The 24,553-nt window shown below is 36.7% G+C and overlaps 1 protein-coding gene across 13 annotated transcripts in view; it reads left to right on the top strand.

The window, feature by feature from the left end:
* Positions 1-24,553, top strand: part of RBFOX1 (RNA binding fox-1 homolog 1) — a 1,184,784-nt gene that overhangs the window by 916,194 nt on the left and 244,037 nt on the right. For 10 of the 13 annotated variants that reach the window (XM_065645222.1, XM_065645216.1, XM_065645219.1 and 7 more), the window contains exon 1: positions 22,120-22,338. The exons of 2 other annotated variants lie outside the window; for them this stretch is intronic. In XM_065645222.1, the coding sequence (XP_065501294.1) occupies positions 22,252-22,338 (87 nt within the window). In that variant the 5' untranslated portion in view covers positions 22,120-22,251. Of the gene's footprint in view, positions 1-22,111; positions 22,339-24,553 lie in introns of those variants that run through there. One more of the 13 variants, XM_065645210.1, reaches the window with a different exon arrangement.

Genomic DNA, 24,553 nt, shown 5'->3' with positions numbered 1-24,553 from the left:
ATTTCAGAATATTTCTTTTTGTTACTGTAGAAAGAACAGGACTCAAGTACTTGCAGGATATAAACCCTTCTGTAGCTTTTTTTCTTCAATAGTGTAGTATAAACCATTTCTGACTTACAGAATGGGAGTGCATAATCTTGTATACGCCATAGATTATAGATGTATGTGGGAGGGATTCATATATCTGCAATTAGAATTCGCATCAGAGAAATATGATGTATTTAATATTTAAATAAATTGCATGTCATAACTAAAATGTATGTTCTTAGTAGTTTTGTATTCTGGATACATTTTGGAAATGACATTTATAGATCAGCTTTAATGATCCAGTGCGACTTGTGCACTTACTGGATGTATATGAAATATACTCCTCTGTTTTGCTGGATTTGTTCGAGTTTGCTGAACAACAATCTGTATGTTAAAGATCCAGCTTTTGACAGGAAAAAAGTGAATTAAGGTGAGAGGTCAACATGGCCACACAAGGAGCTGGTAAAGGAGAACATAAAGATGAGGTTAGGTGCTATAATAGCCTTCCTGTGTGAGCTATTGCAGTATCATTATGCAAACACATCTATAGTATGGCACTGCTTTAAGGTTTAAGAAACTGTGCAACCATAATGATTACTTTAAAATAGTGAATTCCATCTATTCCATTTGAGAGAAAGATGAGAAGTGATTGCTAATGCACTTTACAAAGTGCTATATCTAGCGGATAATTTTTAACTCTTTAAATGGATTAACTGCCACATTGAAAGTTGTTGGGGTTTTTTTAAGTGTTGGCTTTCTCGTCTGGTAAATCCTATTGTCGGTTTAGAATCATTCTGCCTCTACTAATCACAATTACATATAAGTTAAAGTCATCTGGATTCCTGATGATAATTGCGACAGGTTCAAAATTCTGTGCTTGTTGCTTGTTTTACTTGCTGGTTGGCATTTCAGTTATTCTGGATTCCTAGAGAGTCAGACGATTATCATCTTAATTCAGATAAGATTTATTATTTTATGTGTTTGGTTAAGTATTTGTTTAGAAATCAAGTTTCTTTATCTCAAAATTATTCAGACAGAAAGATAGTACTGTGGTGACATTACCTACAAAGCTAATGTAACATGGTTTGGTTTTTAAATAGGAAAGGATAAGCAGTCTTTTGTATTTTCAAAAAACATTAATAAATTTCTAGCATGGCGGTCTACTTGATTTTTTTTTTTTTTTGCATTTTTCTCATATCTGATAATTTCCAGCAAACCTACAAAAATACCTATGTTTTGTATGTTTAGTGCTAATATCACAATTTCAGTGATACTGTAAATGTTTTTCTCACTATATAAAGTTGTCTATCTTTCTTAAGTACTGGTAACCTAAAAGCTTTATGTGGCAACTTAATAATTAGTGATTTCCCCCCCGCCTGTGGACCCTGTGACCAGCAGCATACAAGCATGTGAACCTATTTAGGTGAGCTTGTTTGTTTTTTTTCCTTTAAAGTTGCACTTCAGATATGTCTGCTCACTTGCACCTCAAATAAAATGAATTCAGACATCTGAATTACAACTGAAGTCTCAGTTGTTAAACTTTACTATCTTTTTAGAATCTATGAAAAAAATTACTCTCTGTTTTTGTGTGTATATGCTAAATACGCTAGTGTTCTGTCACATGTAAGTTTTATAATCGGAAATATGGCTTTCCTGAAAGACATAACAGGCAGTACGTTCTTCTCAGGATGAGCAAACCAATAAATATTTATGTAGCCATGAGGATGGTGGTTTTCTGTGGAGCTATATTAATCATTTGGGAAAATCTGTGTTTTGGGAGACATTTAAAATTGGCCATTTTATAATTGCTAAACTAGCACTGCCCGGTCAGTTTGTTTAGTAGAAATGGATACATTGTTTTCCACAGTGTACCCACAGCAGTGCTCTGCTACTTTGACCAGTGCTAGAAACTTTAGTTTTTGCCCTGAATCTTCCAGATTACGCTTATATATAACGTTTTAAGAGCTAAGTGAGGAACTGATTTTATTTTTTTTTAAACACTTTGTGCATATAGGATGCTTCACCTAAAAACATTTAAAGCTTAACTGTTGAAAACACAGTTGAAAATAAAGTAGAGAGGCCTAGTTCATGTTATAGATGAACTATCGAGAAGATATTCACTTGAAAAAGCCAACAAAAACTAAAGGATGCTTCTGAGTTAGCTCAGCTATTTGAAATGGTCTGAAATCATTTGAATGTTCCTTTACTGAGATACTTGTAACTTAGAAATCCAGAAAGAGTTTTTAAACAACATTAAACCCAGAATTACTGTATCAGTGGCAGCAATGAACAGAAAGAGGATGTATGGTTTTGATTTGGAAGTCTTTACAGTGTGATTATAAAGATAGGGACAGTTGGGAAAAGGGTAGATGCATTTGGCTTAGAATTATACCTACTGTCAATATTTAAAGATACAGGGAAAGGAAACTCAGATTTGTAGTGCACCCTATCGCTTGGTAATATTTTATGGTTATAGAAACGACTGAATAGATTTACTTTCTCTTCTCCCCCTTAACACAACACATCAATGCAAGAAATAATTTCTGTCCCCAAGCTTATATCAAAGGCGTGGGTGAAGTAGTTCCTGAGGCAAAATTTTGACCGCCTGTAAACTGGGATTGAGCATATGTTAATGGAGGCTTATTTCTGTTAACTAGTATTTTCCTATGATATATGTTTGCCTGGACACAGGGTTATTGAATTCATATTTTCTGAGTAAAGTAAAAAAGTGTTGTTTTGAATCATCCATGTCATAGTGTACAGTCCCGCTGTCATTATTTTAAAATGCGTAATTTTTTTTTTTTTTTTTTCTGTTTAATGATGATAGATGTGCTTTGTTTTAAATAGTGAAATGGTTTGTACAAAGGGTAATTCCTCTTAAATGGAACAATTGCTCATAGTGGACATTCACAGATCGAAAACAATTGAACTGAAACTTCAATATCAACCCTTTCTGTCTTCAGGAAAGTAATCACGGTACAGCTCTTGTATCAATGATGAAAAGAATCCACCATGAAAACAAAACAAAACCCAACAATCCCTCCATCTCTAGCCTAGCTATTCCATTAGTCCCTACATGGTAAATTAGTGTAATTTTATTTGGGCCTTAAGCATTATGACTATGGAGAAAAGCAGAATTCCCCACTCAGTTACTTATGTCCTGTTTCTGGATCTGATGATTTATAGGATTCTGAAAGACTTTTTATCACATTCTTTCTTCGTGGCTTAATTCAATGTTGATTTATTTGGTAGCATTTTCAATTGATGTAGTCAATAGTGTCAATAGTGGAATGAGGATTAGAACAGATTATCTTTGTGCCAAAATTTTGTAAAGAATTAAAAAGGATGAACAGTTCCTGAATACAGTTTACTTTTTTTTATAAAGCACAGGCACATCAATTGCTGAATGCCACCATTGCAGTTACAGTTCTGTCTTTTGCGTTTTCCACTTTAGTGAGTCTTCAAAGGATCAGGTATGTTAGTTGGATTCAATGACTGATGTTCTATGATGACACTGTTTAAACCTATCATGAGAACACTGCCTTTCTTTACCTAGTCCACTTACAGTACTCACCCACTCTGTGGCTCTCCTGTAAAATCAGTTACTCTTGACTTCAGCTCGTGAAAATTTAAAGCATCTGTTAGGTTACCAATTGAGTCTTTGCACAATTTTGTTCCTCAGTCTGCTATTTCATGGCAGTTTTCGTGTGAAAACATACAACCTCTGCCTATACTGCATGAGTGAAAAGAAGTCCACGTTACTAATGCTCATTCACCATCTGCTTGTCTTACAGCTGGGCCTTGAATAATTGTCCAGTAGCTGCTGGACTGAGGGCAGGCAATCTTTTCAGGGCATTCTCACTCATTTAACCACCTTCGCTGCCCCAAGAGAAACATAGTGCTTGTTTATTCAGATGTGTAGGGTAAAAAGCTGTATTTTGCCAGATAAATTATAGTACTCTGTTAGAACAAAAAAAGGAATTACCATGTCACAAACATTGTCATGTGGGTGCATTTGCACCAACGGAAGCGTTATGGCACTCTTAGGGAATTTTAGTATATGAATGAAACAGACCTCAAAAGGTGGGAGCATAATATTTACATCCAGATGTACTTAATGCAGAAGTAAGGAGTGATGTCTTGAGGTTCTGTTTCTCTTAACTAGGGCAAATAAGATCGTTCTTATTCACCAATAATCTTCAAAGCTGGTATTTTAGACTCCACCTCTGCTTCAAGAGAAATTTACATGTTTACATGTCTTTTGTCTCTCAAGAGCTGTTTTGGTTTTTTCCAGAGACTAATGAGAAGTGGCTTAGAGATCAAGTGCAGTCTCATTCTGAATAAGAGCTAGTTTGGGGCATTTAGCTCTTGCCTTGTCAAACAAGGTCAGTCTCTTCTCACAATAGCGAGAGGAGGTGCTTTAGTTAAGTACTCCCCTCTTCAAATACTACAAGAAAGAAGAAGAAAAAAAAAAAAAAGAAAAAAAAAACACCCAACCCCAAACACAGAAACCCCTCAACCAACCAGAATCAGTTAAGAAGGCTGCTTGCTGCTTTGGAATATAAGAGCAAGAGCAGTTGCAAAGGAGCTTCCATGTGGCAGAAGCAGGTGAATATTTTTGGCTTAGAATCATTGTTTTTATAACTGCGCTCTTTGAACAATTTAAAACACTTCAGCTGAAAAGCGATGGCTGGATTTTCTGTTGTGAGCTGTTTGTAAGTTGTCACTTTTCATGGATATTTGCTAAATATGTAGATGTATGATTATTTTCTGAAGAAATATGTGGTGCGTTTTATGCCAAGGAAAGTGTGTGGTGGTTATGAAAGCAGGGTTTCTTCTCAGGACAACTAGTAGATATTTCATACAGTTTGTTCAGATTTTTTTGACCAGCAGCCATGCAATACTAGACTATGAAGTTTTTTTGTTTTTCAGTGTTTGCATTTCTCAGCTGGTAAATAAATACTATCATCAATGTTAATATTAATTCTGTTTAAAATATTTTTGAAATATTTAGTAGTTAGTATAAATGAAAGTGGTGAAAACTGTGACACTAGAATTTATCACCTTGCTTTACTGAGTTAGAATAATGTTAGTGGAAAGGAGAAGTCAACACCCTCTAAGAATCCTTCAAGCTTTCCTGCCTTTTAAAGGTGTATGTGCGATTGATTTATCAGTTTTAAAGTGTGATGTGTAGTACAAGAGCTCTCCCAAGGAACCGCTGTCATTTCTTTGCTAGCATTGCTCATTTACCTCTAAGTTGCCTAGTGCAGCGCCATTGACTTCTTTTACATTTTGCTTCCCCTCCTACTCTGTCAGTGCAGCAGCCCAGTGAATTTAATTAGAGAAAATGGCATATCTAATGTCTACAGTATCCTGACTAGTTGTAGTTGGGCTTTTGGTCTTTTGCACTGTAGCAGGCTCCAGCTGTGGAGAGATCTCACTGTGTTTTGATCCTGCTCTTTCTCGTTGTGTTGAACACATGCAGAATCAAAATTAGATACTGTAGTAAGAACTGAAGCATTCCGTGAATTATTTTTTGTTCACAGTGAGTCACTGGTTTTTATTTTTCCCCCAGATATGGAAAGGAATTGTGTGGTACTTTAAAATTGAAATACTGAAGATGTTCACATGCTCATGAATAAGAATGCAAGTGCTTCATTTTAGACCATTTTTTTAAGTTTACCTTTTGACCCTTTATATCAAAGCACACTGAAAATTGTTGGTCTTCCTATCTGTAACATCTTGAGTAGGCCTTTTTTTTTCTTTTGTACCTGTGCATAAATTTATAGTATCGTCTCATATATACTTGTGAGATGTGCACATATTTATGAAATGCCTAAGTTTCTTACTGATTTGCACTAACATTATGTTGTTGTTCTTCTGAAGCCTACTTCTTTGGTTTTGCTTCTCATAACCTTTTATAGCTATCTTCATTATCTCTACTGCGTCCAGTAAGTCTTCTATAAACTAAATATTTAATTACAGGTATTGATTATGGGCATGAAACTTTCTTCACAAACAAGGAGCGATAAGAAGTTTTAAAAGATAAGCTTATGTTTCCATAATGGCAGTCTTTCTTAAGACACTGCGAGATTAAAGTATTTGTTTGAAATAAGTTTCAGCAAGCATTACAGTGGGAGACAAAAAACCTGTTAAAAGTTCTCCCAGAGAATAAGATCCTGTCAAAACAGAGCTAGTGTGAATATTTGGGGGTGAAAAGCAGTCGGGCAGCCCATATATTCAATGAGTGTCCCCTCCTTTCTCAAGTTTTTTTTTCCTTGTCATATATTGGTCTTATTTCTGGGATGTTACATGTCTGCATAGCTCAATTAATGCTCTATGGCAGGAGGAGGAAAAAAAATGTCTCTCTCTTGTCAGAAGCGAAGTTATTTACTTTCAAAAGCTGACAGAATAGCACTGCAGGGGCTTCATTTATTTCCGTTCAGAATGTCATTATTGTGTAATGCGGAGGGACTTCTGCATGCATTGCAGGCTTATTCTTGTAATCTTTAGCCTGCTGGATGGCTGCAGAAGTGTAAAATGGCTCACTGGAATGTTTTCCCTATTCTGACTTGAGCTCATTCACTTTTGCAAAACTGCATTCCAAGTGTCTTAAATATTTACAGCTTAGATGGCGATAAATTTGTTTGTCGGCGGAGCCGATGCTTGATACATTCAGAATCATGCTCTGGCCTAGCTGGAACACTGATTGTATCCTTAGTTACCTTTATATCATGTGCCATTTTTCCTGATGGGTAGCATATGGTTTGAGACTGCTTTTCCAGCATTACTCTCTCTCTGTCATACTCTCTGGTTTTTCCAAGTCTAGCCCCAAAAGGAATATTTTAGTACAGAATGTTTTATAGAGACTACTTGTTATTTAGTTTCGAAGTCTGAAAAAACAAACTTTCTAGTTGTTGTATTGCATGTACCTCGGAAGCAAGAGAAGTAGTTTTGATGTTCCCTATCCAAGTTCAGTGTGTGTCGCTGCAAAAATACCGGAGAGTTCGGAAACTGCAATTCCAAGAGTTTTGGTTGATTTTTCCTTTTCCATTGTTACCATCTTTTCCAGCTCTACTTAAAATACCGCGCTTAGCACGTGCACATGGAATTGCCTGTTGCTCTGGGACAGGATTTTTGGTACACCTAAAGTAAAAACACTGATGAAGCTAACTTCAGGAGTTCTTTGTAGCCAGACATTGTCCTTCTTTCTACCTGCTCTTTAAGAAGAATAAATAAATAAATAAGCTCCAATGGAAAATGACTTCATGTGGAGAGGAGTCACCTTTTCAGTGATAGTTGGTTTGTTTGTTTGTTTTTTGCTAAGACTAACCCCGCTTTCAGTAGTTTTTTTCAGTTTCTTTTCCAGTTCAAAGTGGTAAACTAAACATTAAAAAAAAAAAAAAACAACAAAAAACAAACAAACGAACAAAACCAAAAAACAACATTTATTCATTTGTAGATTTTTATTTGAACAAAACCTGTCTTGAGATGAAGGGAAAAGGATTCTACTTCTAAATGGGCTTGCTTGCTTCTTTTCTTCTTTTTCCTTCCTTTATTTGCAGACATAAAATCCAATAAATTTCTCTTGCAGTTGCTGGGCTTGGGGGAGAAAAAAGAAAGGAAAAGCACAAAGCTACTGGGAAGCGTCAAACATGGAGAATGATGAAGTACATTTCATAGCAGCCAATTCCAACCCCAAAATCCCTGTTGTGCAGGAAGGCTTTCCAGCTCACACAGGAAATTCAGCCATTGCACAGCACAGTATTAATGATTTATACACACCGCATCACTGCTTTTGTTCACTGGCAGAGCCAGGTTGTGTTAATAAAGGAATTTCAGGGAAAAGGGTCCCGGCATGCTGAGTTGTTTTGCTCAGTGCAGTGGATGCTGCCTTCATAAATCAAAGGAATTTAGTGCTTTATAACCTTTCAGAGCTGCTGAGAGTGTGTTGTGTGTTGTGGTTTTTGTGTTGTGTGGGTTTTTTTTTTTTTTCCTTAATCTGATTCACCTAGGAATATTTTCATTTCTTTTCTATAAAGAATGAATGAACTACTGGATGAGATCTATCTCAGCTGTTTTAGGGTTGATTGGTTTGCTTCACAGTGGCATTATACTTCCATTTGTTTTCCATTTGGTGTTTATGCTTTATGGTGTTGTCTATGGAAAGAGGTTAGCATGGTTTTATTAATGTAAAGAAATGCAGGTCACATTATATTCTGTCTTGTTACTTAGGAATAATTAAATAAAATGTACAGGCAGAATGTTTGCAGTAAACAAAAACTTCATATTCTTCATATAAAATTTAGAAAAATAATAATGCTTATTAAAGCATTTATAATTTTAAAATCAAGATAATTTTTAGTAGCAAAAATAGGTATATTATTTTGCGATAAATGTGAGTGTTAATTTTCAAAGTTGTTGGGTTTTTTTTAATCTGGAAATGTTGTTTCCTAATAGCAACTGCAGGATTGGGCACTTAATTTTGTATTTATTAACATAACAATTCTTTTCAAACAGTGGATCGATATTGATATTATGAAAGAAAATTTGTATCTACATTTGATTATACAAATGAAGATAAAGAAGGATGTTTTAAAAAAAAATCTCAAATTCTGATGTAAATTAGAATATTAAACATCGTTGCAGGACACTCCCCTAGAAAATAAACACTTGGTTTGATACTCATGGAATCTAATCTTTGCTTTCCATTAATGTTTTACAAAAGAGGAGGGTAGAAAGTAATTACAGGGAACGTGTTTTGCAATTAAAGAGAACATAGCTTTCCAGGGGGATCTCAAGCGGTTGTATGACGCAGCAGGTGCGGTGGGTTTAGTCTGTTTGGATCAGAGTCTCTGATTCATGTAGGTTTTGCCTACAGAAGATGTGCCCGCCCCGGCCTGGCTTTGTCACCGGAGAAGAGCAAGTTCCCTCCTGGCTTTGGGAAAGTCAACAATGTGGGCATCAGTACTGCAGAAGTTAAAGCTACGTGAAACTGAGAGGAATTTTTTGTTTGTGGTTTGTTCTGTAGTCCGAAGGCAGTTAAATACCTTCTTTTCCTTTTTCATCACTGGTTTAAATATCACAGATTAATATAAGACAGGTGCCCCGTAAATGAGGTTTATGTTTATAGAGAACCGTTTTTGTATTTGTTTGTCCTCCGTTATTTGGGTGCGTGAGTGTTTCATTGTATTTAATTATGTCTGTGAGGCACAAGACAACAGTCAGCATCTGCTCTATTGTTTCCTTGGTTTACAGATAGCTTTGATGGGTTATTAAACAATCTCTTCTTCAAACAGAAACAGGGAAACAAGCTGCACCCATATTATGTAATTTTGTAAAGGTACATTATGTAATTAGTTGTCTAGTGTTTGCACAAGAATCTTTTATTTTGGTTGAATAAATGCTACTCCATTAAAAATATGCGATGATCTCAGGCAGTTTTTATTTAATAGTGAATTTATAGTTTTTAACATATGGGTTGTTGATTTCACCACTACTAAACTTATTTCACCATACATTTTATATTTAAATAATGCTCTTGAGTTGTGAATGCTAATACAAAAATTAGAAATGTGTGTTAACTTTCATTTATTACTGAAACAGCTACTTATGAACTCTTACTGATTACAGAAGAAGTATTAATTAACTTGACTAATTTTTGAGTAAAAGTTCACGCTGTTGCCAGAGCATCAATTAGGGAAGGCAATGCTGAGACTGCTTTTGCTCTTACAGATTTTACTCAGGGTCGAACAATCCTCGATACTCCACTGCCTAGAGAAGTTGTACTGTACGAGCAGGCAGACAACACTGTAGAACTTGACTCTTCTACAAATGGATTTCCTGTTGGAAGAGCGTTTGTTTCATTAGCTGTGTGGAGCTGTATTGGGTTTTTTATTGTTTTAATGTACTTGTCAACTGTTTTAAGTTTCTTTATGTAACACTGATGTCCACTATACTCTTTCTGGATGGATGAAGGTAAATCACTGAAACATTCCATCTATACATAATGTGATTATTTTTGCCTTAAAAATAAAATGAAGAAGAAATATTTCCAGATGCTAACGATGAACAAATCCTAAAATTAGGCCTTCTGTAGCTTTTATCATTGTAGAAAGTCACCTATTAAAAATGTTTAAGGAAGAACATGCATTTGTAGTGTTTCAATGGCTCTTGAGGTGCCACTGTATACCATTATGGAGCTGTAGCCATCTATAGCTGTTTCTTACACATGTACATTTGAAGCCTTTGAAATGCTTTTAGTGTAATGTGATTGTTTTACGTACACAGGTTTTCCATTGAAATAAAGTTGTTCAATATCATTTTAACATGAACTAAACTACCCCTTGCATATACGTAAAGAACTGAAATCAAAGGAAAAAAGGTGTATAATAAACACAGTTACTCAGAAAAGTATACATTATTAACAGTCACGTAGGACTGTGTTCCAGGTGCTTGTTTAAATGTCATTTTGCAAAATGGCATTCCGTTTTTAGCATAGGTTGAAAATTCCTCACTTTTTTGTGTAAGGGCTTGTTGGAAATAATTTGTAAGCTCCCTCTTGCCTATCCACATGCATCAACAGCAAAATATGTAAAGGTGAAACAGAAATCTCAAGTCTGTTCCTTCAAGTGTCAGTGAAACGTTCCTCAATAGATTTGGAGGATTACACATGCAGTTTTGAGTCTCCACAAACATGTGACAAATGGAAACTTAAATAGGACCTTCTAAATACCATTTTCTAAAAAGAAGGAATGCCATGAGGATGCTGCCTGTAGGGAACTATGTTTTCAAGGTGTTTCCAGAAACCCGGTGTGGGGCGTGTGGGGGAGGAACTGGGTTGGTTTGGTGCGTGGTGGTTTGGTGTGGTGGTGGTGTTTGTTTGTGGTGTGGTTTTTGTGTATGTGTGTTCGTGTTTTTGTAGAGTGTTTATTGCTAAATGGTTTGATAGGGTGTGTCTCTTGGGAACTGCTCGTTATAAGCAAATAAATGTATTTGTATACAACCAAACCAACCATACAGGTGTCTTCAAATGCACGTGTGGGAATGGAGCATTCACGGGCTTTTTTCTAGTACGCCATGCGGAGCTGGATTTTAATGGCAAAGCAAGCCAGCAACAGAATTTCTGCTGGGCTAGATCAACACAGTTTATTGACTCCCGCTATGGGTGTTGTCCTTGGCTTTTCTGTAAAATTAATGCATTGTACAGTTGATGTGCATTTTCTCTCATCGTCGTATTCTTGTATATTTTGCTTCAGAATAGTTGTAAGTTAGTTTTAAGTTTAGCTTATCTGCACTAAAATTATGCAAGTGGTTGTGTTGCCCACTTTCAGCAGAAAATGAATCTTGAAACTGCTTTATGGAAACTCTTAAGGGAAAGTTATTTTTACAGGTTTTTGAAGGAAGCTGAGTTACAGCAGGCGGCATCTCATCTGTGATAGTGGTGGACATCAGTTATTTCCAAAGCTTATGAGGAATTAGGGCTGTGGAGCACAAAACTGTTCCGTGTTTTGTTTGCATGATTTTTAAAGAGCTAATCAGGGCTGAACAGTAGAGGATGAGAATTCAGGAATTTTAACCCTTTACTAGTACCACAAATGGCCAAAGAGATCAGTAGCCAACAAGGGTTGTTAACTTCCGTTACTTATGAAACAGCGCTAGATTACACAAGCATGTAAGGAAGCAGACTGCAAAGGAGACCTAGCATTAAGAAAAAATTTGAGGGAATTAAAAATACTTTGAAAATAGTTTCTGTAAGAATTCACTAGTCCCAGTTGACTGATTAACTATCCTGAAATCTGACAGTTCTTTAGAAGCAGCTATGTAGCACTTTTCTGTCATTTCCAATTATAGCATTTATAATCCAGATGTGCAAACGTTATGTCTGTGGGAACAACAGGATATGAACTTTGAGTGCGGTTCATATTTGAGCAACACAGGTCAAAACCTGTAGGGGAATATTACATTTCTTATTTTCATTTGTTCCTGATAGTCACTGACACATACTTTGGTGTTTTGCTCTTTTACTAAACAGTATCATGGATTGCATTTCTTCTCATTAGGAACCAAATCACTATTGAAAAATCTTGAGAAAAGGTAAGATGCTCTCAGTCAAAGAGTCTGAGTTAAATATTTGGTGTCTGATCCTCCTGTGTTGCACTGCAGGAGAATTGAGTATGTCTCAGGTCTTAGGAGGAGACTACTTACTCTTTGTCTTATTTCTTGCAGCAATAAAATCTTACTCCAGCTAATGACCTTAATATCAGCTTAAGTCAGCTAAAGTACTGATTTCAATAAAAATAGGAATAATCCTCTTCTGTTGTCCTTCTCTGCACAAATTTACACCAGTCCTTTGCTGGCGTGCTCCAAGGGCACTGACAAAGGTTGATTAGAATCTAAATGAAGGTGAGATTAAAAAGACCATCCTTTATTTATTCCCTTCTAACATAAAATGGAATTAACCAAAAATAAAAAAGTTGTTAAGTGGATGACAGGAAAGGCTCTTACCATCTGGCATTGATACAACAGCATTAGGGTTTTCTGTACTTTGGTGCTTATTCTGTCCTCTGCTGTTACTCTGATCAGTAGCATGATCCCCGTAGGTTTACATTGTCCTGAGGAAGTTGTTGTGAGAGATAACATTCGAAATCAAGTATTCACATTAATTCAGTATCCACCAGGCTTGCTGAACAAATTACCTGTTCGGTAGAGTAGTTATTTAGAACCGGAATGCGCAATGGATAAGTAGAATGTTGTCTAAGAGGTCTTGGGGGAGGGGAGGAAAGAAGACACATGATGTGATTCTTTAAGATGAGATCTATTTACTGTATTACCAGGAAGCTTTGTTGAAGTTTGATCCAGGGGACTTTATTCTTTCAAAGCCGTTTTCCTGTGTACTAGCTGTTTACGTGAAGGTGCCTGCAGAAAGTACCAGAGCAGTTCCACTCCCATAGCCCTGGCCTCAATCACAGACCCTTAGACTGTGGGCAGATCTGACCCATCTCGGGAAAACGTCGGTTCTCCTGTGCTGTGTGATCTGCTGGCTGGATAAACCGTGCACAGCAGCTGCCTGTAAGACTGAGTTTGGGAGTGGTGGCTGAATTGCTGACTATGGGATCAAGTGTGTCTTCCAACAGTTGCATTAGGAGATACCTGCAAAACTGAATTGATTTCAGACATAAAATAGCAATGAAGTTGAAAAAGCTTTCTTAACTTAGTGGTATTCAGATTTGGAGGCAAACTTCATATCAACTGTGCCTTCTGATGCTTCCAGCAAATCCTGCCTGCCTGCCTCAGATTCTCCTAGCTTGTAGTTCTTGACTAAACTTCAGTACTTAGAAACTATTGCCAATGTCTTGCATAGAGCTGAATTATAGCTTGCATTAGATCTAATGCCTTCAGGTCTTGATATTTTATCTCTGGAGAGTATGAAACTTGTCAGTTGTGAACAGAAATTCCCTCTGATCCCTTTAAAGACCTGTAGGGTCATTATTATTTTGGGAGTTGGGTAGGTTATTTCTCCAAGGCACCCTGCTCACTTAGGATATCTACCCTATGCTGGTTTCTGCAATCAAACCACTGCGCTCGGCATAGTAGGGTGCTTGAATGATGTATTTATACAGGCAGGAGGCATGATTTAATACCATCTCATGATTCACCATGCAGTCCTATTAATACGAACTTTACTCAGGGGAATGAGTAGCTGTTACTTGTCAGCAGATCCCAAGTGTATTAAGGGGGTGAAGTTGTATTGAAAGATTCTCACAGTGATACTCTGCTGTTCCCAAAGGAAGCAAATGAAAACTGTGCTTTGATGAATAATGAATGTGCTAATTGAGGTCAAGAAGAAGTCATAGCTTCCTGTGATACAGTAGTCAGAGTAGCCTGACTACAGCAATAGAGAGAAGTCTGTTTGACCAGATCTGGCAATAAAAATATGTGCCTATCATCTCCTCACATCCAATGCCTGATAGAGGACAGTGACAGGCAGGTGGCTTGTCTGTTCTAGCATACACTGTTGTATTCCTGAGATCCTGTTTTATGCACATTGATATCAACAAGAAGATGGCCATGAACTGATACTGAAACTGGTTATGTGCTCAAGTATTGGCAAAAATCCTGTGTGGAATGGATGATGATCTATCATGGCATTGCTTGAGTATATCAATAGGATTCGTTAAGAGTGGATATTGATTAGAAGTCAGTCTGTTCCTGATTTGCAAAGAAAAATATATTTTGTTCTTGCTGGTCTGTATTTGCAAATGAAAGTACCCCAAGGGGAAGATTACAAACTGCTTCTACCTGTTGGCAAAATGCATGCAAAAATACATATTTCTTGGGCCTCTTATATCCCAGCACATGAAAGAGAAAAATAAATGAATGAGATTAAGGAAGATGTGTGAAAATATGATAGCAATACATATTTTGTGTAATACGTATATAGAGCCTGGCATTTTAAAAAATAAAGATATACGTGATACTGCTTATCGTTTATGCCACTGGAAAATATATGACGTTTTCAGTAGTGTGGCCATGTAACTGCATAATATCAAACAAGCATGAGCTCTTGAAAGTGTCTGTTCTACATTTCATGCAAAATTTTAAAAACCGCTTAACTTCACCTTAGATTGGAGGCTTATCTCAGCGTTTTAAGAAATGACAGATAAAGTCAAGAGCAGAGTAGTGAAAGATATCTGAAGAAGCCTGGAGATGGGAAAGAGTTTGTTCTTAAAGAAGTCAACAGTGAAATCACAACCGATTTGGTACACTCTCCAGCCAATAGGAATTACGTAATAAAAGCCAGTATGAAATTCTGTAAGAAAAGGAAAGCAATGCAGTGCTCATTAATACAGAAGAAACATAGTGAAGACCTTTGCAACACATCTTTGGTGTTGTGAATAAGTAGTTTTGTACACCTGTCAAAATAAACTCTCGGTAGTTAAAGCAATAGTATTTTCCTCATTTGGCAACTAAGTCTTTCCGGTTATCCAGGACAATAGGAGACAGAGAAGCTCCTTTCACAAGCAGAGTTGTACAGGGCCACAGAACTGTTTGTGGAAAGAGCTGCCCTGCACGTGGCTTCCATCACTGTGTGTGCTGCACCACTTTTTGTAGCTTCAGGTGATTTTCTGTGTGACTTCTTGCATAGTCTAAGGTTATCATTTGCCCAGCACATTAAATAACTGACGTTCCCAGATTCATTCTGATTTAATTTTGACGCGAATGCTGGTACAAAAAGATAAATCTGGTTGGGATTCAGAATCTTTCTAGTTTATATGAAAACTATAAGTCAAAAGGTACCTGTAGCTGCTTTTCTCTTTCTTTTCTTTTTCTTTTTTTTTTTTTTTTGTTTTTTTTTTTCTTTTTTTCTTCAGAGAGTAGTGGTTCACAGATTGTTCTCCAGTTTTGTGCTGGAATATGTATGGATGATGACAGATCCTTATGTTTCTGTGATAGCCAAAGGGAAGTCCAACCACAGAGGCATCCCTTAACTCCATTTTATAACCTGCTTCCTCTCTTTAGCATACTTTTATTGACTATGTAAGTGTATGTGTTTTGTGACTCACTGAAGGGCAAATCACTCGATCTGCTATCAGGAGACAAATATGTATCTCTAGTAATATAGCTTAAGCAGGAACTGGAGGTTTCTATGTATGTAGAAGAGGGCAAGCCATTTATGTAAAAATCTCTGCCTTCACGTTTCTGAAAAAGTGAAGCTAAGTAGATGTGTATCTTTTGAGTGTGTGTACTTTCACATTCCTTTCATAGGTGCTGATCTCCTTGTACCAGTTCTCTTCAAAAGGAATTTGCAGTCTAAGATGGGTACAGGTATACAGCTGACTTGCAGAGGAATGGAGCTATTGGTCATCATGCTACTCTGCAGTCAGTTCATCCCCAAGTCAGTGTTTTTGTGTGGCATTCTGGCAAGAGGAGGTTTTATGGGCTGAGAGAGAACGTTCATAGATGTTTACAAGAAATTCTTTCCTGGTATCAGGAAATTATAAGAGAATGCATTGATACCATTTTGAGTGGGGTTACGAAGTGAAGTAGCATCATATTCAAGGCAATATGGAGAAGAGATTAATCTTTCACTTGTTCACAGTAGTAGCTGGAATAGGGATAGGCTGAAGTGAGCCCTTGAAGGTGATGACAAGTCATTGCTGAGGTAGTAAAAGGATGTGTTGTGGAGCAATGCAAGGAGGAGAGGAGAAGTGATCTTTGTGGGAGCATTCCAAAAGAAATGCAGAGTAAACATGCCATTCTTTAGCCAGTGAGATACTAGAGCAGCAGGTGAATCACTGCACACTACTGACAACAAAAAAAGAAAGTTTGGAGTTAGTGAAACCAAAGAAATAGGATTGGCCAAGGTTCAGCTTGAACTGCAGCTAGGTTTTAATTTGCTCCTGCAAGCTAAAGTAATTTTCAAATAGAAACTTTAAGCTCGGAAGATAAATGTGGTAATAGCAAATGTGGTGTATCCCAGAAGTGTTTCACGTACTTGAAAAAGACGGGCTCTCCCAGTTTTACATAGTTTCTGTAGCCTTGCCTTATACACTAGTATAAACTGAGACGTATAATAAACTCGGCAAACTGACAGTATCTGCCATACTTATATCAGAATGACATCAGTGGATACCTTTGATTTGTATATGTGATATTTTCTGCTTGAAAAGTCACTAAAATATCCATGTTGTATTTTGGTTCTCCTGTTAAGTATGATAGGAGTTGGCTGGGGAGCTGATACTTGGCATGAACAGCTCCTACATATACTCGAAGCTTTGCTTAGAAAAGTGGGACAGAGTCAGCAGCTGAGGACAGGGGTCAAGCCTGGCTAGTGCTTCTGGTGCCCTTGAATAGCATTTGATTCCGGATGGTTTTGCAGAAAGGTGGAAATAGCCCTTGGAAGACAAGTGTAGTAGTTAGAAAAGCGGCGTCGGTCATGATTGGGAGGGTGGGGGAGGACATGCAGGACATCTCTTTCTGTCAACCAATGTTTCATTTAATGTATGTGTCTACTTATCTCAGGCAATGCTATTCAGTGTCAGCTCATCTTCTCTTTTTGAGCATGCATGGTACTGATCTGGTAACACATCTTTAGAGATAATAATCAAAAGTTTCTGGGGGTGATTGAAACTACCAGGAGACTTGGGAACTACTTTAGCCTCTCAGTTCTGGGTTTTCCTTTACCAGAAAACCATATCTTAAAGAGAAAATGGAGAACACTTGAAGAAGAATAAAGGTGGCCAGAAAATGTAAGACTTGAAGAAGAGCTTAAAGGAATCAAATATGACATAGCATAAGCTATGAAGAGGGCGCCAAAGTGGTACATGAATTATTTATGATCGGTGAGATGGGAAAGTTAGGCCAATGTGGGAAGGCAGCAGAAATTATTTGAAGTTTGGTGTTATATAGCATTTGGAAGAACCATTGTTTGTGGTATTTGAACTAGATATAGGCATTAAGAAGAGTTAATGATTTGGAAGAAAGATGGTCTAAATAGATTGCTTCTGTCAGGATCTGATTAGAGCGTACATCATTGATTGGCTGATGACTGCATTGCAGGGATCTGCCTTTTCCAGGCAGTGTGTCTCCAGGGAAGTTGCTAAAGTCTTTTTTACCTTGAACCATAGCAAAACTAGGTGTCTGCTTTTGCCTGGGGGAATATTTTGGTCATTCTCAAATGCACTATTTAGGTATTCTGTGCAGGTAGGATCAAAACCTTGGCCCTTTTTCTGTCATTTTCATTTTTCTTGTTGTGCCTGAATGTGTAGCCCAGTTTTCAGACATACTTCTGGCCTTATTTCTTTCTGTGTGCATCCGTACTGCACAGCGGTCTTCATTTCCTTCCCATTTCAAATTACTTTTTAGCAAGTCCTCAGTGAAATCACTCTTGCAGCACTCCTGTCAGTAGCTTCAGTTCTATGCTAAACCATAAGAGCATTAGACTGTTGGGCCCAAAATACTCATGTATCTGGTGACCTGCTGCTGCTGCCTTAACTTGCTTAACCTATGCTGTTCACCTTTAAAACCAGCATCTTTCTGGGAGGCAAGTTCGTAACAGGACTACTCTGTCAGATTTTGGAAGTTTGTTGAGTCGCTTTCTGTCTGGAATAATTATAGTCTCTTACCTTAATCAATTCCTTGATTCTGTGAATTCAAATAATGCCTTGTATTATTAGTGCAAAAATAGTCTTTAACAAGTTAAAAAAAGGTGTGTATTGTATGAACTTCTTAGCGATGATTCAGGTAGTATCACTTGTGAGTTTTCAGTCCAATGTGACTAATTTCTTATATTGCTGCTAATTTTTAAAACTGCAGATTCATTTTCATAAGTAATACCTGCCTTTTAGCAAAATTCTGCAGAAATGAAACAAATAAGATTCTATGATTCTATTTGTGTATATATATTTTAATATAAAGCTAGTGTTAATTTATTTCATTGTGGTTTTCACCTGTCTTTCATATTTAAAATCAGTTTTCAGTTTCAGAAAATCCTTGAAAAATAAAAGAAAACAGGGTTTGGGAGCTGATAGCTGAAAGAAACATACCTTCCATTAGCATACTGAAAATGGCTTAGCATGGTAGGTTTTTTTCCTAACAGCGTTATAATTTTCTAGAATGTCATAGAAGTGAAAGCAGTATAGTTGTTTAAAATAGATGATCTCCCCCTTTCCACCCACACATACTTAGTTTTTTGCTGGGACTAAGAGTCCTGGAGTAGGCAGGAAGCGCGTGCTGTCACCATCGGTGGCTTCGGGCAGATGGTTGATGTGCGTGGTACTGACCATTCTGGCAAAAACATTTAGGCCCATGCTTAACCTTAATTATGCTAGAGGTCCTGCTAATGTGAAACAGATTAGCATATTTAATACTCTTCTGGCTCATTCTATGCGTCCTCAGCACTCTCTATGGTCAAATTTCATGTATTCGATATATTCTTGTAGAACAGGAGTGACTATTAATGCTAACTAATGGTGAAATGTAAAACTTAAGACAAATTTCCTTTTTGTGTGGCTGGGAGGGAGAACAAATGTGTTGCTATGAACTGGTGAAGCTGATGAAGTTGCGTTGGCATAAGTTCAGAATTTGGCATGGGGCGGAGATGCGAGTAAAGCTGTATTGTACTTCTGTGGTTTTGATTCACAGAGGTTTGTGCGAACTTAGGTAGCTGGTGCACACATGGGACATCATCAAAGAGCCCAACCAGAAAGTCAGAGCTTGGATTTGGAGTGCCAAACGGCTATACATTTAGAAGCATGTTGTTATAGTGAGGCAAGCAAAGCATCCTTTCATTAAAACAGGTAACTACAGTTTATTTTCAAAGTTTATTTTTATATACTACAGTCTGGAATGTAGTAAATATGAATGCTTTTTAGACATTTGTTATTTTCATTATCCTTGAATGTTTATACTGCTTGCAAGTAAGCTTCCTCCTGTAAGTTGCTGAGTTCAGACTGCCACTGTGTCCCGGTTTTGTTAAAAACAAGACCAGTTCTCTTTTAGTGATTTTTAAACCTTTAAACCTTGACACGCTGCTATTGGCATCATATAATTTTATTTTCTAAGCTAGCTTTTTTTGTCACTGTGGATTTGGAAGGCTTTTCTAGACCCTCACTTTAGTCAACAGCAAAATACTTTTTTAAATGATGAAATATTTTCATCCTAAATTTATTCATAACTATTTTTTTCTTTATTTTTAGTGTGCCAGGATTGTCCTTAGCTTAAACAGTCTCTTCCTCCTACTGTTTTCTTCCTTGTTCACAGATTGTTTTGCTAGGATAAACAAATCAAAATTTCTTAGCTTCCTGTTACAACTTAAAGGATTTTCTCTACAGCTGTTGTAGTTGAATTTGACTTTTTTTTTTTTTAATGTGGATGAAAAGAACTGTATGCTATTGGAAGTATCTCTAAGAAATCAAGAAATTATTGAGGAAAAAAATTAAGAAATACTGATAATTTGCCTTTTCATAATTGCATCACACTAGCAGCTAAAATTCCTTAAACAGATGCAATGAGGTCCTGCTTTTCTTCCTCCCGAATTTAGAACTGAAATTTCTGTTATTACCAGAAGCACGATGTTAACTTCTGTGCTATTGAATTTCATCCTGCTTCTATGAATGCAGTCCATAAGGTTGAACGATTCTTTCTATGTAATATTCTTATCCTTCTCAGTCTTGACAGTACCTTCCAACTTTGTCATCAGGAAATTTCCTCAGCATGATGCCTTGTGCCAAAATAATTAATGAAAATGTTAAGCAAAACCTGTCCCAAAACAGATCGCAGAAAACGTTCCCTTGGGCCTGTGCTCCCCTGTACAAATCATCTTGCTCTTTAGGTTTTCTGACATCTTATCAAATACATACATGCTGAAACAAGAAAACGACTCGGTATTTTACAGAGCAATTTAACAATCCTTATTTATGTCAGTTGTCCCACTGGAGTCATTTGAGTAAAGCTTGCAGAATCCATTTTATAATCTCCATTCTAGCTGAAAGAAATCTTTCTCTTCAAATGCAACTCAGTCTGTTAGACCAAATGAAATATAATACTGTTAAGTGAGTTGCAGTGGCAACTCGCTTTCTCATATATACCTTTTGTTTATATATTTCTGTATGAAAGTTAAGAACTGATTTTGTATTGGAATTTATGAAAATCTTTTGGCAAAATCCATGATGTGTCAGCCTGCTGTGTGCTTAATAATTAAACCACAGGGTTCTGTTCCTTAATAAGAGCAAGAAATATGACTAAGAGCTAAGCATAGTCAGATAAGCAGTGGGAACAGAGTTATCCCCAACAGAAAACTCAAGTGATTCTATAACAGGAGATGGAAGTAGGTAAACATCACTTCATCATGTGATAATTGCTGTCCTCATTGGCAGCCTCTCAAAAGAGCATCACAGAGGGTCACAATTCGACAGCTAAAGTTAGAAATGGTATAAGGCTGATAGTAATGAGGGCCAACATGCAGCTGCTAAGGTAGATTTCTAAATCACGCAACACGGCTGCCTTGATACATGGGAATCAATTACTGAAAACCTTTCACGATGGTCAAAATGTGACATTAAATAATTGAGTATCACATCAAATCTCGTCTGCAATTACTTATCTGGAAAAGTAATTATGCAACCAAATCAAGTAGCCGAAATTAGTGATGTGAAGCACCCTGGTTATTCGAAGACTGCAGGAGGAGTTTTTGGGTTGGTTGGTTTGTTTGTTTGTTTTAACTTGTAACATGAAGTTTTAAGCACCTAACTATTTCTTTATTGAATTAAATACAAAATCTTGCTCAGTTGTAATTCCTGTCATTAGTAATATCTGAAATAGAAGATATATTGCACATGAAACAAGTGTTAGTGACTAAGTTGGTTTTTGTCTGAAGTAAAAATGATTAGCTGTGGAAGAGAATGTCTTGCAAGTAGTACATTAAAAAGCAAATCTGTTTTGTTTAGGGGAAAACCAGCCTAAATTTCACTCTTTTGTCTCTTACACTGAAAGTTTAATTGGAGAACAGCTACGAAACACTCTAAATGTCAAATTGATTCCTTTTAAAAAAGCTGTGATAAATGTAACAACACAGATGTCATTAAAGGTTAGAAAAGCCATTAAAATATAATTTCCATTAATAGAAGTAGTTAGCTTGTATTAGCTGAAATATTCAAAATAAGCAAGAAGCATGTAATGAATCAAAACAGAAGATGTATCCAATATAGCAGACTGAAATTTTAACTCTTACATAAATATTGTTTAACAGCTTGTAAGTACAGCGAAACGTTTATTTATGCAGTCATGATAAACCTGATTATTTTTCAATGGCTTCTAATAGTAACTGTTGTCACTTATGTGCCAGAACTGATAGAAAAATTATTTCAAATCAGTAGTTCTGTACAGAATTTGATCTGTATGTGTATAGTCCTTAAAAATCTGAACTGATAAAGAGTAGTTGGTCAGTCATGTTACTTAAGCTGGTCCCAAAATAGCCCCTTCCTTTTTTGGTAGAGTTAGGTTTGCAGCTGTTGTCTGTATCTGTTGTCTCTGAAGAAAACTTTAACATTAAGAGTTGCTGACGTCAATTTTTTTCTTTTTTTTACAGCTGATGTGGGCTTTGCCCCTGACAGAAGTTATTTGGTTCTAGCTCTGAGTTTGGAAGAAGTTGGTATATAGATTTTCCCCTAACTTTCAATTGATGTGTTTAGCTTTAGTGGGAGTAATACTATCACTTAAACCATGTTGTCGTCTCAAGGAGTTTTGCTACATCCATGTGGAGTGCCAATGATTCTGCCGGCAGCACCATACTTCGCTGGACTTGTTCAGGTAATGCAAGGCCGCTTCCAACAAGCAACTTAATTCTAGTGCACTTAGAGTAATAATTGGAATTTTTATGGTTGAGAAAGCAAACACTTTTAATACAGGCAAAAGCTCTCATGTAGTCAGTGAGAAGACAGTAGGAAATCAAAAAGATGGATCACCCTAATCTGTGTATTGACATCTCTCATGGCTGAATAAATGGTGTAGTTGAGCTATATTTGCTTGTATTGATTTGTCTGCTGTTTAACATTCATGCCTTTGCTTCACGAGGTTGACCACAGGGCAGAGGATTTGCTATCCATTCCAGGTTTCTGAGGGAGTCAGCATTCCCACGGCAGGTCATAAGACAAAGTAACTTACCACGATGTGTTTAGGTTAAGTGTTTCAGCACAGCAAATATGAATAGTGTTAAATATGCATTAATTCGTATGTTTTGCCTCACACCGAATGAAAAAGGGTTTGTATTTTTCTGTGTATAGAAGTACTTCACCTTCACAGAACCTTTATGCACATCATATTAATTCATTTGAACCCTGAAAGTGTTAAATCTTGCTTCAGGGCAAGAGTTCTGTATTTTAGAAGTTAACTAGCAATTACTAGATTAGTTGTTGTTGTTGTGTTGTCTGGTTTTGATTTTATTTTTATCAAAAACTGGTACTAATGAATTTTCTGCTGATAGACTTAGGATTTTGAAAAAAATCATGCAGACGCTAATTGAGCAAAAAGTATTCTCTTATTTACAGTATTAGAAGACATTAAGAAAGAATTCAAGTAACAGTTCCAAACACTGAGAAAAAGAAAAAAAACTGAGTACCCTCTAAATGGCAGTAGTTAGGTATTATGCATTAGCAGGGTCAAGAGGCACAGATATGTATTATGGTGTTTCTGTGTCATGCTAGTGATCGATCAAATTAACTGTGGAGGAGAGGCAAATTTTCATTATGCTCCTTTACTACAAGTTAGCTGGCATAGCGGGGCAATCGCAGCATGAAACATGTTTTTCTTCATATAGGTCCGTTCAGTAATCAAAGCCTGTGTGTTGTGTTCTTCACTTTAGGCTTAATATCAGACACACGTCTAAAATAGAAATACAGCATTGCACCGTGGCCACTATCAGGTATTGAAAAACTGTCTTGTGGGACATACAAGCTGATGCTATGTTTTTAATGCAGTGAGACATGGCAGCGCACTGGAACACATCGAGCAGGCCTTCATATCCATTAGAGTTTGGGGGTGAAGGTCGGACGCTAGAGCTCAGTCAGACCCTGTGCCATCCTGTCCAATAAATAATTACAAGCAAATCGTGCCTTTCACTCTATGCTGATTGATGTTGAAATTGCTTTTGAAAGTTCTCATAAGTTCCTGTTATAGATTAAGTGCCGGTGTAGGAAAAATAACTGCACCCAACTGAAATGGGTGAATGTAATCAGGTTTAATGGACTCGAGAGCTTGTTGGGAATTAAATAACTATTGATTTGTTGGAAAGTTGCTGTCATTACAAAATGCCACTCTGGATGCATTATCCAAGCAGATAGATTAGAAGAAAGGGCCCTTTGAAAATTCGGGATGCCTTATTTCAATCTTTTTTCTTTCCTTTCTTTCCTTAGAAAGCTATATCCAGGCCTATGCTACTCTATTAGCATAGGTCTGAAATAGTCAAGCAATAGAAATTGTTCTACAAAAAATAGGCATCTTAACAGTTACAGTTGAAAAAGTGTTTTTCAAATGGATACTTCTCTAGTCTCCCCTCTTCTTTTCCTCTCCCTAATGTCATAGCCCAAAATTGCATTTTGGAAACAAAACAGATGTTTGACTTATTCTCTTAGTGGGTAAACTAGAACATTAAATGGTTTAACCACTTTCTTACCTCAAGCTTTTATCTGCATTTGCAGTATCTGCAGTCAACTTATCATAAGAGAATGCTTATTGTTTGTCTCTTAGATTAAACATAAGTACCCGAAATAAATAATGCCAAGGACACTCGATAGGCATATTTATATCGTTCTCTTCTAATCAGTAATTACATAATGTTCAGAACTTTAATGGAAATTTTCTTCAAAAATATGCCGTGATAAACTGATTATGCAAATAATAATGCAACCCTGAATTATTTTGGAATACAAGGCTGTTTAAACATTTTAGAGGCTTTTAAGATTGCAATTTATTTATTTGCATGGATTTCTACAGGTAGTAGATGTAATTCTCATTAGGGCTTCCCTAT

Source organism: Caloenas nicobarica, chromosome 14, assembly GCF_036013445.1.
Source record: "Caloenas nicobarica isolate bCalNic1 chromosome 14, bCalNic1.hap1, whole genome shotgun sequence".
NCBI classification, from domain to species: domain Eukaryota; kingdom Metazoa; phylum Chordata; class Aves; order Columbiformes; family Columbidae; genus Caloenas; species Caloenas nicobarica.
The sequence above is the reverse complement of the archived record's forward strand: the minus strand, read 5'-3'. Positions and strand labels throughout refer to the sequence as shown.